At 37.7% G+C, this 14493-nt stretch overlaps 1 protein-coding gene across 1 annotated transcript in view; it reads left to right on the top strand.

Moving 5' to 3' along the window:
- Window positions 1-6415: 6415 nt before the first annotated feature.
- The window catches only part of RPS6KA2 (ribosomal protein S6 kinase A2), a 148232-nt gene continuing 140154 nt past the window's right edge, over window positions 6416-14493 (top strand). Inside the window, exon 1 of the mRNA XM_087718193.1 lies at window positions 6416-6985. Within this exon, the coding sequence (XP_087574319.1) occupies window positions 6887-6985 (99 nt within the window). The 5' untranslated portion in view covers window positions 6416-6886. The remainder of the gene's footprint in view (window positions 6986-14493) is intronic.

Raw genomic sequence — 14493 nt, forward strand, 5'->3', positions numbered from 1 at the left:
CAGAGGCAACTCAATTCCATGTGACAACTCAACAGAATCAGCACTCTAATATGTTGATTCTAGAGACTAACTCAAAGCTGAATGGCTGGTCAATGGACACAAGCTATCTAAAGTGTCTTTGCCACCCAAACAGAACAATAATGTAATAGCATTAGCACTTAGACTTATATACTGCTTCATAGTACTTTACAGCCCCGCTCTAAGCGGTTTACTGAGTCATCCTATTGCCCCCAACAATAAAGTTGCTGGGCTTATATTGTTCAAACCTAAACTTAATGCGGATTGTCAATCATTGATCTATAGTGATCAGCAAGATTGTGTATGCAGCTTGCCTTCTGCATGATTTTGGGAAATGTATTATTTCTCATTCTACTCTGCTCCTCTATTGCTGCAGCTAAGGACAGATGTCTTCGAATTAGTGGCACAGACGCTCCCTGTGGTTGACTTCTAATAGGTGCCAATCAAATACAGCTTCACATGAACAAAGGAAGTGACCTTATAACAAATTGTCTAATGTAGCTCAGAACTGTTGTCACAGTTTGCCAATAGATTTTAAGGCTTATAGATGCTGGAGGAATGAACCAGGATTTTAGCATAAAATATCCATGTTTTGCTACTTAGCCACTGCCCTTTTGCAGGTTTACATAAAAGTTGTGGGGAATATACAAATTGTACTTTTGCAGTTCGCTTACATAAAATCTTCATTTAATCTCATTGATTTGCGTATTTTTTAGACTGCCCAGTCTGCACATTTGTGGTTGTAATATTGTACACATTATACTGTTTCCCATGAAACTTGAAAAATAGTGTACAGCAATAGGAAATTGATATCTGACAGTTATGGCCTGAGGGATTGAATAAATGCTATGCACAAACACATATAGTACTAGTGCTAGCATTTGTTTATGTAAAGCAACTTCAGAAAAACAGTGATTTTGAAATAGCAGCTGGGGAGCAGGTGTTTAATATTTATCCATCAATAGTTTCTTCACTCTGATTGCCCCGATATTATTTTTGCCTCTTCACTTCTCAAAATAGGAGTGTTCAGTGATTCTCTTAAAACTACACAAATATATACTTGATGAGACTCTGAATTATTTGCATATTGCCGTAGGTTTGAACATGCCCTGACTTTTACTGATAATGCATTATCTAATACATACAGTAGCTGTTTTGTTGCTTTCCTTTCAATCTTCTTCTGCAGCAGGAAAAATTTATCACTAGCATGTATTCGAAATCTCAGTTTTTGACACTGTAAATTGATCTGACAGTTGCCAGTTATTCTTTGTGATAAGGCTATTACTAAGATAATAGGTTTTTTCCACTTGTGCATTTTTATTGGAATCATTGTGGGAATGGGTACTGTCCAACCAAATGCCAGATTCAGACTTATAAAAAATATTTTTGACAGCTATCTTTTATTACTATCCAAATCCATTCTGGTCAATTGTATACAAAATGATAGGTCTTCTGTTTTTCTTCTAACAATTGGCTTTAAAAGAACTTTTAGGCTAATGATATCATGGAGATTAGGTCTACAAAGTTAGCAAGTAAGACATCTGATCCAAGTCTCTACAGAAATGTATAATAGCCTTCTCTTAAATACATTATTGAGACAATCATTCTAGTCTCAAAACAATTCTTATGATCAGGATGCTTTTCCTAGTGTTTTGCCCAAAGCAGCTTTCTTCCAATTTCCACTAATTTATCCCAATTCCTGTTTTCTGGAGAAATTTCCTTAATTTATAAGGAATCCTTATGAAGGACAAGTTCTTGCAAGTTGATCTTAACTCCAGATGACTCTTGGTAAAGGATAGCCATTCTTTGGGGTTTTTCACAAATCAGCATAGAGTTTGGGGATTTTCTGATGATCTCTCACTGAAATACTAATCAGATCCAAATCTATCTTTTTTCAAGATCAAATAGCCACCTAAAATGATCATGGCTCAGCGACAGTCTTCTTCTGAGAGATTATGGCTGCCTTAAAGCCATCTAGTAAGGTTGTAGTTTCCACTGAATTCAGTTGGATATACTCATACACTGCAGTCAAACTACATCTAAATCAAGCTTGTAACCAATGGGGAGGCTAAGATTTGTTCCTTTTAATTTTCTTTGGTTCCCATTATTTAAGTTATCATTATTATTTGATTTATTTGAATTTATTAATGGCCAAACTCCAATGATTGTTATCTTAAAAAGACCAAAGAAACTTCCACTAACCAAGTAATACCAAACCTAAGGTAAGACTGGAATCCCAAAAGAATGTATTGACAGTAGCAAACCACTTCTACCTTGCTTTTCAAGAAGATTACATGGATTTTGTTTTGGTTTTTTTGACAGTCTTTCTCTCTAAATTTTTAAGTGGGCTACAGGCATGCTTTGAATTTAAACACTACTGTTCAAAAGCACAAATATCATATGAGAATTTTTTACTAAATTTAGTTTGCAGAGTCAATCTGTTCTTTCAATAAAAAAGGCAACCAAGTCCTTTTCCAGTGATGGAGTAACCTCTAATACCAGCACCACTATAAGATAATGCCTTAGCCCTAAAGAGGAAACAAGACATTAGATGGGAAACTGGAAGAATGAAAGTGAAGTCAACAAGACGTGGCTCATCTGAAAAGCTAATGGCAGACACCCTGTGTTATCTGTTGAAAAAGCAAACAAAACAACCTAGCTATCTGGATTACTTACTTTCCCATCTTATCTCATACAGACTTTCCCTCTTTGCTTATTATTGTGGACCCCTGGGCTTGAAAGCCTATTAAAATGGACTTAGAAGTATTGTAGAAGAATGGTGCTTGCAGGGATGGTGCCCCACATGCTGACACACACAAACAATCTAGGCTGGGTAAGTCTGCATGCGACTTAAATCAGGAAAGCAACGTTGGGGAAAGAGCTAATTTCCCTGGATGCCATAATTAATAGCTCTGTTCTGAGTTTGTAAAGTAAGAGTAAAGCATTGGTTTATTGATGGGTTGGTTTCCTTTTGCCATCCCTTTTGGGGTAGCATCCCTTTGAAATCCAGAAGTGGAGTACAAAGTCTAATCTGCAGCATGGACAATTATTTCCATTTCTTCTTTTCTGGCATGCTTGTTTCCATGCACAAAACCCTGCAGATTGCCCAGATGTAAATAATAGAACACTTCTGATGATGCTAGCAATAACGGTAGTAGTGATAAGGAAAAATAATGGATTCTTTTGAACTGCAGGGGCACGGCAGTGGCAATTTTTATTATTATTATTATTACTGTTCCACAAAGAGACATTAATCCCTGTCTTAAGAGCTGAGGCCAGCATCTCCTGACATATTTTCACTAGCCAGGCAGAGAAAGGTCAAGAAGATGTCTGCAAGCAAATTCTCCAAGTATCATAGACACATTTTCAAAAGGAAAAAAAATCTAACTGGGCAAACCTAAAACACTGTTGGCTAAGCCAAAAATACTGAAATGCAGTACTTTCGGTAGATGAATAACAGCAGATAGGGAATTATAATGGATATATTATATATATAATATATTATATATATTGTGCTTTATTCTATAACAGTGGATTTTTACAAGACTATAAACCTCTGTATTGTTGTGATTTTCTGGAAAAGCTGCTGCTTTTCTCATGATGGCCCATCCCAACTGAGAAATAAAAAGTCATCTGAGAAATTCAGTTTCAGGGAGGGAGGGAGGAAAGGCTCTGTCATACTCTCAGGAATGTTCAATGTTTAAAAGAAAATGTAAGCATTGACGAGAAATGTTAAAAGAATATGTTTAATTAAAGCATTACTTGAGAAAAAAGAACTGGGGTCTTTATTAATTCCTCTGAAGTTACTACAGCACAACAGAGATTATTTCTTCTGCAGATAAAGTAAAGGGAAATGTTTCCATGAGGACCCAAAGGTGATTTTTCAAGAGGCAGCAGGACTTTCCATTAGCTTATTAGACCCTCGCTCTCAAATGAAATGTCTAGATCAGTGTTTCTCAACCTTGGTAACTTGAAGATGTCCGGACTTCAATTCCCAGAATTCCCCAGCCAGCATTCCCAGAATTCTGGGAGTTGAAGTCCAGACATCTTCAAGTTGCCAAGGTTGAGAAACACTGGTCTAGATGAAAACATATGTAAATGATACAGGGGTGAAATCCTACCGGTTTGGGCCAGTTCACTTGAACCGGTAGTAAAAAAATGCTTAACAAAGTAAAAAAAACTCCCGACAATCAGCTGTGCTGTGCGATGGTAGGAACTTTTTTTAAAGCATTTGGGGTCCATTTATACTCTCAGGAAGCTTCCCTGAGGCCTGCTAGGCCAAAAATGCAGGTGGGGGTGCTGTGAAAGAAAGGAAGGACCGAAGGAAGGAAGGAAGAGGGAGGGAAACAGGAGAGGGAGGGAGGACCACAAACCTGGCACTAGACACAGCTTCAGAGGATACCTTGAAAGAGCACAGCAATCCAGGGCTGTGAAATCTAAAATTTAGATTCACCACTGGATTAAGATCACATATGCTTCTCAGTTCTGTTTATGTAGATGTTCGCTCACATTCTTAGGTATGGCCTTCTAAAGGGGATCTTTGTTGGCAAACATTTTTATTCCACATTACAGCATCGTAGGCACTTCTTTACATTTTTAAAATCATTGGGGCATACATATATGAGAGCCAGTTTGGTTTATGGGTAGTTCTTGACTTTCAACCAATCGTTTAATGACCATTGGAAGTTACAATCACTTATGACGGTTCCTTGCACTTACAATTATCACAGCATCCCCATGGCTATGTGGTCAAAATTTGGCAACCAGCATGTTTTTATCACGGTTGCATTGTCCCGTCTCATATGGATTACCATTTGCAACTATTCCAATTGGCTTTCTGCAATCAAGATTAATGGGAGAAGCCAGATTTGCTTAATGACCATGTGATTCACTTAACAATGTTGAAAGAAATGTCCTTCTGGGTTCAGCTCCAAGTGGGGAAGAAGACACTGGAGACATGGAGGCTGCTTGGAAAGATGGTTTATTGTTGGACAGGGCCACATGGCTTGAGCCCTGACCAGAAAAGGTGATCACATGTTTCAATGTAGGTGAAGAAGAAGAGAAGGGCTGAGGAAGGGGCTTGCTAGGCTTTTTATACCCTGTTTAGTCCCACCTCTCTGTTTCCTGTTCCTGTGTAAGAAATGTATTCTGACTGGTTGTCAGACTCCCATGGTGCCATGCAGGGGGCTACTCTCTAGGCTGTGATGAGTTCTCAGATGCCTTGTGGTCAGTTGAGTAATATCCCTTCCCCCTACAGCTGCAGTGAGGAGAAGTCTTTATTATGTAAAGTGGGCTAGCCTGGCAATCTTAATGGCCCATTAGCTGGGGATGGGCAGAAAGCTATAGGCAACTATTCTGTCTTTTAAAACATGTTTCTTTTCACATCCAGAGAAATATTCTGCCTTTTCAATATTTCCTAGGATATTTCATTTTTCTGGGAGAGGGCTGGATGATAACTTCCCACAACAACAACAGTGATTCGCTTAACAAAAAAGGTTGTATAATCGGATGCAACACACTTAATGACTGCCTTGCTTAGCAATGGAAATTCTGGCCCTAATTGTCATTGTAAATCAAGAACTATCTGTAACGGTTAAGGTACCAGGCTGAAAACGAGGAGACCAGGAAAACCAGTGAGTTCTGCCTTAGGCATGAGGCCAGCTACCCAGCCAGACTATGGGCAGTCTCCTCTCAACTCTAGGAAGGAAGCAAGGGAGAAATCACTTTTGAAATCTTGCCAAGACTGCAGGGGTTTGTCCAGGTATGCACCAATAGTTAAAACTGGTTAACTCCACAGGAGTTAACATTGACCCAAAGACACACACACAAATAAATATTGCCTAGTTCTTGTCACTGACATTCTAATATATTACGCATTTGCAAAAAAAAAAAAAAGGTGCATGTGTTTTTTTAAAATATAGGAAGTCTGGCCCTATTTCTGCTTTCCTCAACCTGGTGTGCATTATTGTACTGCATTTGGGGCAACTTTCAGCCAGCTCGGACAACGGCTGGGTTAAACTAGAGATTGTAGGAACTGTAGTCAAACTCAGCAGGAAGGCGTCCGTGGGAACATTGGGTTCTATACTTAAATTAATAATTTAATGCATTTGACTGAAAGGCTCCGATCTGCATTGAAAGTCTGAAAAAGTGAGACGTCCGACGGAGCAGCGGCAGTGAAAAAAAGACTTCGGAAGCAGCCCCGGGTGGTAGCGGCCTGCCTTACTTCCTGCCTGGAGGATCTCCCAGGAGAATCTCCTTTGTGAGAGAGCTCATCTCTTCCCAGGCCAAGATAATTATAGCTCTCGCCGCGCTGCAGTTCCCAACCCACGTTGGGAGAGAGCGGCAACGGGGCGCTCCCTTCTATCGCGCGATCCAAGAAGCCAGGAAACTGACCGGCTGCTTCGCCAAGGACGCCCAAGACAAGCCCGGTCTTGTGCTCCGGAGATTGCCCTGAAGCGACTCCTCTAACCTTCCCTCGCTTCTCTGCGGGGCTCAAAAGCGCCCGGAGGAGAGGACTCTGGACAACCAGCGGCTTCTGCAGGCAGAAAAAGCCGGTTCCGATTGTGTGTTGAGAGGACCAAGACGAGCGGAGGGGGGTGGGGGTGGAGAAGAAGGCGGAGAGGAAGAGAGTTGGGCTCACATGCAGCGATGAAATGTAAACACGGGCGGGGGAAAGAGCCGCTCCGGCCAGTAAGTTGATCGCCCCACGCCTCCCTTGCCTGGCGAAGGGTCTCTTGGCGGGGCTCCGCTCGCCCCGGGACCGCATGAATTCACCAAAGGACCGTGGCCAGTTCAGGGAGAAGACGCGCCCTCTTCCTTCCCTTCCTCGGATGGCTTTAACATCTGGGGCGAACGGCTTGCGCTAGCGATGGAAACGAACATGAAGAAGTTCACGGTGCGCAGGTTTTTCTCTGTCTATCTCCGCAAGAAATCGCGCTCGAAAAGCTCCAGTCTCAGGAGCTTTGAGGTAAATGCTGCCGGGGCTGAGGATGTGGCTTCGGTGGGGCGGGAGGGGAGATCTGACAAATCCTCGAGGGGCTTTGCAAGTTGTAGCTACCTTGCCTTCTTCCCTTTTTTTAAAGAGAAAAAGATGTATTAGCTGCTTATTTCTGCGAGTAAATTACCCTCAATCAGATGGGATTTTCTTTTCCCCAAAGGGATTGTGAAAACCTCTCAAATAATACTTGTTAAAATCAGTGAAGTAGAGGCTGGGGATGGCTCTCCATGGCTTCTGCCTGCCACAGATTTTATCTCCTTGCAGCATCTTTGCAGGCTCTTGCCTGGATCAAGGGCACCTACTGAGCCTCATGGCTCAGCCAAGGTAGCTCTCTTCTGACTGGGATCATTACCCAGGAATCGCCTTATTCCCCCCCCCCTCCCATGCAGCTGTTTCATCTTGCCTGGACTTCTCTGTCCCTGCAAGAAACTGGTGTTTGTAAGGGAGTTGGTTAAGCAGGAAATGTTTTCTCCTGGTGATATGAAAGCTCCTGCACACTTTGGGGAAGTCTTTGAAACTGATGTCAGGGGTTATTTTTTAAACTTGAAGAGAAGTCGTTTGATAGCCCTTTCCTTTACTATTAAAGCAAAAGAATAAATGGAAATGTTTGCGGAAACAACTTTTAGGGTTCATATACTAACTTAGGGGTCTCCAATCTTGGCAACTTTAAGCTGTCTGGGGAATTATGGAAGTTGAAATCCACCAGGTTTAAAGTTGCCACCGTTGGAGACCCCTGTAAACTGGTTAATTTTTCTGCTTAGAATGAAAAGCATTGAGAGATTTGAATGTTGAAAGATACTTATGGAAGCAGCCTGGTGCATAGGGAGAGGCGGGGGATGACCATTGCTTTCGCCTCTAAAAAGACATTTTGTCAACACAATCCAATGGCAGCCCTCAGCTGGGTGATTTTGGATCTTGTGAGTTTTATGACAACTGGTACAAGTTTTTATTGTGTTGATGTTGATGAAATAGAATCTGATGCCAAACATTGCAAAGCTTTCAGTTCCACAGTACCTGATGGGCCGTCAAAAGTCAGCCCTTCTAAATATGCAAAAAGTTGCTGTCTGATAGCAAAATATGTTTCATTCCTGCTCTAAAGTGAGTTCAGCTGGTTCAACAGCACTTGAACTTAGGTTAGTGTGTAGAAGAATGTTGCAGCCTTAAACAGGTTTTCTCTTAAATTCTTGTTCTAACTTCCAAGTATTGTACTGCAGTCCAATATATTGTGTATAATTTTAAAGAGATATTCTTATTGTATCTATATTCAGCCAGTGGACCATTATTACTTCATCTCAAGATGGAACTGATCTTTTAAAAAGGTTAACTGTTGAGGGGAAAATATAACTTTGTCAAAAAGGAACATTAAATAAGCACATATGTATGTAGAAAACAGTTGGGATGTTTCTACAACTTTTTTTCTTGGTTCTCTTTTCTGTTCTTTCACTAATGATATGTTAATTACTTCAAATTTATATTCAGTTGCCCCCTTTCCCAGCATTTTTATATGATCAGTGTTGAGCCAACATCATTTATAAGGGTCAGAATATTCTTGAAAAGTATTAAAATTATTTTAAATGAAGGGGAATTATGACGTTAAGGTTTTTTTAACTAATTTTCAGATTGTATCCAACTGATTCAAATTATTTCAAATTATTTTCTACAGAAGTGTCATGTATATCTTTTTTTTTTAAAAATGTTGATGTTAGCAATAGATCTGTGGCTAGTAATACTTTTCATTTTTGATTAGAGGAATATGAGACCACTTTGCCAAGTCTTACTTGCCCAAACTGTTAAGGTTTAAATCCATTTCATGTGAGGTTTCACCACTTGATTCTTTTTATTCAAAAGGCCTACTTATATTTTCTCCAATGTAGTATTCCCCAGATGTGTGAAGTATAACTGACATAATTTCCCAAAATCCCATTGACTGGATTGTGATATTAGAATTCAACCTATTTAGATGATACATGTGGAAAGATTAACATACTTTAGGCATTCACAGCAAGCTGAATATTAACTAAATTGTAGTGAGAATGCTGTAGTTTACAAAAGATAATTGCAGATAAATCAAAGAGCTCTTTTTATTCTACATTGCTGCTTAGATACACATTCTTATAATACCAATTGGCCATAACTGTCTATTGATTTTCAGAGTTTGGATATAATTTGCTTGCAAGTTTTCACTGGGATGGCTGTGGTTCCATATTTACTCCTTAGAGATCTGGAGTATGTAAAAAGATGTGGTTAGCCATGCAAATCTCCTGGAAAATAAATCCAGTCTTTCAGTTGAGTATTTCTTCAAGCTTCCTGAACATTGTTTTTCCGAACATCTCTAGCATGGTGCCCAAAATCATAGTTTAAGTCAGACCACTAAGACAAAAGAAAATGGCACTGTTTCCTGCACTAGAATCCTTCAGTTTTAATTATCCTGCAGCTTGGCCTGAATAACATTTGTATTCTTTCAGTGAGATTCACAGTTCTATAAAGAAAAAGGAAGGGTGCTTATATATGTTGTTGTTTATACTGTAGGGGAACACATTCAGCACAATTTATAAATCCTTTATTCTTACTGAAGGATAAAGACAGGACTATGGGAATACTATGACCATTTAATCTCCAATAAGAATGTGGCTTAATAAATGCTTTTATCAAAAGACGTCAAAAGCTAAATAAACTATGAAATCATTCATTAGTGTCTCAAAGGCTATATCCTGTGAATTTGCCCAGACGTTATCAGCAAAAAGGTTTTTCCTATAAGGATGCATTTAATGGAGATTACAAGGCAATCTGAAAAGATAAAATAGGCTAGGATCAACCCAGGAATTATCTGGAAAAGGTCATTTCTATTCCATAAAGTTGTTGGAACAACCATTTTGAAAAAGTCAAAAGCAACATAAAACATGACTCAGTGAAACCTTGGCTGGATGTTTAAGAACAACTCTGCAGGGGAAAAAATAAGAGTCCTCCTATAGCATACTATTGCCCAAAATTGATAATGTTACTGGAATTTGCATTGCCAGATGAACACACTGCAACAATTATTTATTTATATATACATACACATACAATACACACTTTCTATAATGAATTGTATTTGGATGGGGCAAGAAGGGATCAGAGACCTACTTTGAATTTGGTTTCATGTGTATTATAAAGACATTGACCTGCCCTGAGGTAAGTGTAACTTTTTTGTGGGACAGAAGTTAATTTACATATATATTGAAGAGGCGATGTTGCCATTAAGCAACTCAAGATGGAACTATAAGAGCCATCAGACATGCATAAAGCCTAAACAATTTCACAAAATCAAAGCAACAATTTCATTTTCCCATTTAATATCTAACATATTTAATGTAAATATTGATATGTAGCCAAATTTTATTCAGATTGATATGTATTAGAGTCTTATTCAGATTGATAAAACACAAGGTGGTATAGTCCAATGGGAATACTGTATCCCCAAAAGGAATACTATATAAGAGAATCAATGGTCTAATTAAAATGCTTGCAAGTATTATATCAATAAGCACATCCAATTATCAGCCACATGTTGCATCTTGTTGTGACATATCCTACCTCATACCTTATTGTGTTTTGGATGTTTACCAACATACTAACTATGAACAGAAGCAACCTATGTTCCTCATTTACGTCATAACTTTGATAATCTCTTTAATTCATGGGGCAGCTGCATGAATAGGATTACTGAACCATACTGAAAAAGAGTAAGAAAAATAGCAGCCTTTAGAAACTCTAAATCTCTAAATCTTCTAAACAGAGATAGTAAGTTTGAAAATGTAAAATGTAAAAAAAAGGATGGGATATACTTGATTAAAGTGTATATAATTTAATCAAGTATATCCCATCCTTTTTTATATATATCTGAGTTCCAATCAAAGTGTTTTTTTAAAAAGCAAACAAACAATGCTGCCAAATAATAAGCATGTAACACCAAATCCATACATTAATATGGAAACCAGGAAATCATTTAATTTTTTTAAAAAATAAGAACGTTATCTACTTGTTTTAGCACCAAACTGTTCATTGGAGTGTAATAAAACACTCCATGGCAAACTCCCCCCCCCATTTCCTATATGTCCTATAAGGCAATTACAATGCTGATGATTTATAATCTGTTTAAATAACTGAAATGCAAAAACTGATTTGAGAAAAATAATTAAATACTGTTAAAATGTTATTTCCCACATTTCACCACACAACCAATATAGGATTAATACAATATATGAAGTAACCCTCAAGAATTACAATTCAAATTAACGTATTGTTCAATTAATCACAAATGAAGGCAAATATATGTGTCCCAGGATAATGTTGCACGATCCAATCTAAGTCGGTTACTATGACCAAAGGTTTATCTTCTAAGCTTTTGAAGTTGTGCTGGAACTTTTCCCACCCTCAGGGAATTCCTCAATCTCCAGTATGTGTCTTAATCTTATTTTTAATCTGGAAGAGAATTCATACTAAGCACAGATATTAAGGATAACATAATCTCTTTGCAGTGAACCTCTGTTTTATCCCCCTGTTTCTCCTTTCTCACTGCAGAGAAAACATGTCACCACTCGAGAATTTTTTTTTTAAATTCTCTTGAAGAATTATTTCTATCAAAGAAGCAGAATTCATGAGTGGCTTAGGATCTGTCTGTCTAGATCTCAAAGTGAGCAAGGGTATTGTTATAAAATAGAAATATAATTCTTTATTGGCCAAGTGTGATTGGACACACAAGGAATTTGTCTTTGATGCATATGCTCTCAGTGTACATAAAAAGACAAGATATATTCATCAAGAATCATAAGATACAACACATTAATGATAGTCATAGGGTACAAATTATCTAATCATATTTTGCTTTTACATAGGAACAATCCATGTTGCATTATAAACTTGAGTCATTTTGTATATATTTGTAATTGCTGCCCATTTGAGAGGGAAAGAAAGGTACAATTCTTACTGCTGCCATAGGAGACTGAGTGCATTTATTAATATTTTATTTATTTATATTATGAGGGCTTTTTCTACTAGAAAATTATTTGTTGTTTCCTTAATAGCAACATTAATTTAACTAAAAATACTTGAAATCATTATTTAACCATTTCTTGTGGTTCTCATACCAGCTTTATTTCTTCCACTGATTCTGCTTTATATCACTAGTTTTTGTTGATCCATTACTTCATCATGGTTTTATACTAAGATATATCCTATTGAAATAAAAAAATGACATCCATTATTGATATATGATAGCAAAGGATTAAATCATTTGCCTAAATAAGGTGCAAGAGATATCATGGGTTGCTTCTTATATGAAACTGATTGAAAATCAGATCAAAGAACTGAAAATAAATGTGCGGCTTATAATATATTAATATGCTATATTTTCCTAAATATGTTGGATTGTGTCACCGAGTTTCTACAGTGCTAATAAAAATCAGAGAATTCTTGTGTCAGCTTTTCCTTTGTTGACATCTCAGGTTACACTGTACATGTTCAGAAACTTGTCTCATGCAATATTAACATACAACATTGGCAGACCATATTTCTATATATTTAGAGCAGAATTATGATTTGAATGGATGTAATTATTGCAAAACCCTAACTAGATTCCTATCATTTCCAAGATTGTAATCTAGACAGGATTTCAAATTCTCCAAGGCACTCTGGCCATTCTCAAAAAGTTAATGGGGTCTGTTTTGGGCTTTGCAATGGGAAGTGACTTTTAGAAAATCTATTTAAGTCAAACTAAGGGATGGGAAGTCTGCTACTAACCTCCTTTTCAAAAGTGCCTGACAGATTGCTGGTGCTTAAAAAATATTAGAAAAGTTAGTAATAATGCACATCAATGTCTCCCTTTCAATGCTAGCAAAAAAAATCTGGTTTATCTGGCGTTTTCCAATTTAGTAACTATAGTCCTGTGATCATAAAAAGTAGTGGCCAGATTAAATTAACAATAGCTAAGGTATTACCATTTCCTTCTTGCATAAGATAAGTGGTTGAGAGGAGTACAAAGATCATAATACATGTGTTGAATACAAGTTTCTGAAAAGTATGTTGTTAAAAGTGCAATGCTATATACTATGATAGTAATGATAATAACATTTGGTATCGTACTGCATTTGGGATGGCTTTGCTTTTGGGCCCAGCGCAGGACAATATTTTATTTTTACACAAAAAGGCATGCCCAGGCTTGTTTAACAAATAGAGACAGAGCTCGGATGACTCACAAGTTCCTGTGTATGTTAGAAATTAACCATTAGCTGGGGAAAGTAGTTCAGTACTCTGGTTCTTCAAATAAGCAGAAGTGACAATCAGGCAAATGGATTCAAGAGAAGAATAAGTTTGTCACCTGTGTCTGCATGGATGGGTATATGTTTATGACAATTCTGGGTTTACGATATTCATCTTTCTCTAGTGGTAAAATGAGATAGATGGGAGCCAGTTTGACTTATAATTGGGGCCAATAGAATTACCATGAGCAGGAAGCATCTTTAATGCTTACCCTAAAGGTATCCTTAAGTTGCTCTTTTTCATTTAAGTAAATGTTTGACATGCCTTGTAAGCAGAAGAGTGAACACTGCATTTGGAGAGCTTGTGGTGTGATTCAGCCATCCCCAAATAGATTTCTAAATTTATGCAAAAACAATATCAAGGGTTTTTTTACTGAAAAAAACAGATGCAGTAAAAGACGCCACCATAGGGATATTTTTTTTTGCCAAAGATGAAAATGGAGAAGAGAAATAACAGAAGTCTACTGCTAGCAAACATGGATTGAAATTTTCCATTTTTAAAAACAATGCAATTATAAAATCTATGATTGATAGAAAAAGCTTTTAGAAGTTGAAAAACAATAGAGATATTGTGTTTACATAACCAAAAGCTGACTTCAGGTGTTGCAAAATGTAGAGCATTTCAGCTATGACCTCAGATTCCCCCCCCCCCAAAATAAACTTTGCTTAGGGAGAGAAAACCTAGACCATTTGGATGTAATCTCTGAAACAAATCTTTTCAAAATATTTTTTTATGCATCATGTGATGCAAATAAAAAAGGTATTCACCCCACCATCACAACAAGCATTGCTTACAACTGTTTTGTTTTCTTCTAGATCTTTGATCACTTGAAAATAATGGTTATGTCCACTGGTGGTGGACATCACCAATGGTGTCCACTTATGGTAGGCCAGTAGAATTAGATTGACAATAACAGAATTGTAATGTTGTGATGCAAACTTTCACACACACACACAGATACACACACACACACCTTTTTTGCATTGTGATATTGCACATATTCCAAAGGGGCAAAGCTTGCAACACAACCTTGCAACACTACTTTTGTCATTCTGAGTGTCTGAAAATGCCAGGGGATCAGCTCATCTAGGTCTGTAACACTTCATAGACTTAGACTATACTTGAGAAGAACCCACTTTTCAGAAATAAAAAAAATGCAAGCACATAACAAGAGACAT

This window comes from Thamnophis sirtalis, unplaced genomic scaffold (genome assembly GCF_051295495.1).
Source record: "Thamnophis sirtalis isolate CommonGarterSnake01/CBP01778 unplaced genomic scaffold, rThaSir2_p1.2 scaffold_6, whole genome shotgun sequence".
Lineage (NCBI taxonomy): Eukaryota > Metazoa > Chordata > Lepidosauria > Squamata > Natricidae > Thamnophis > Thamnophis sirtalis.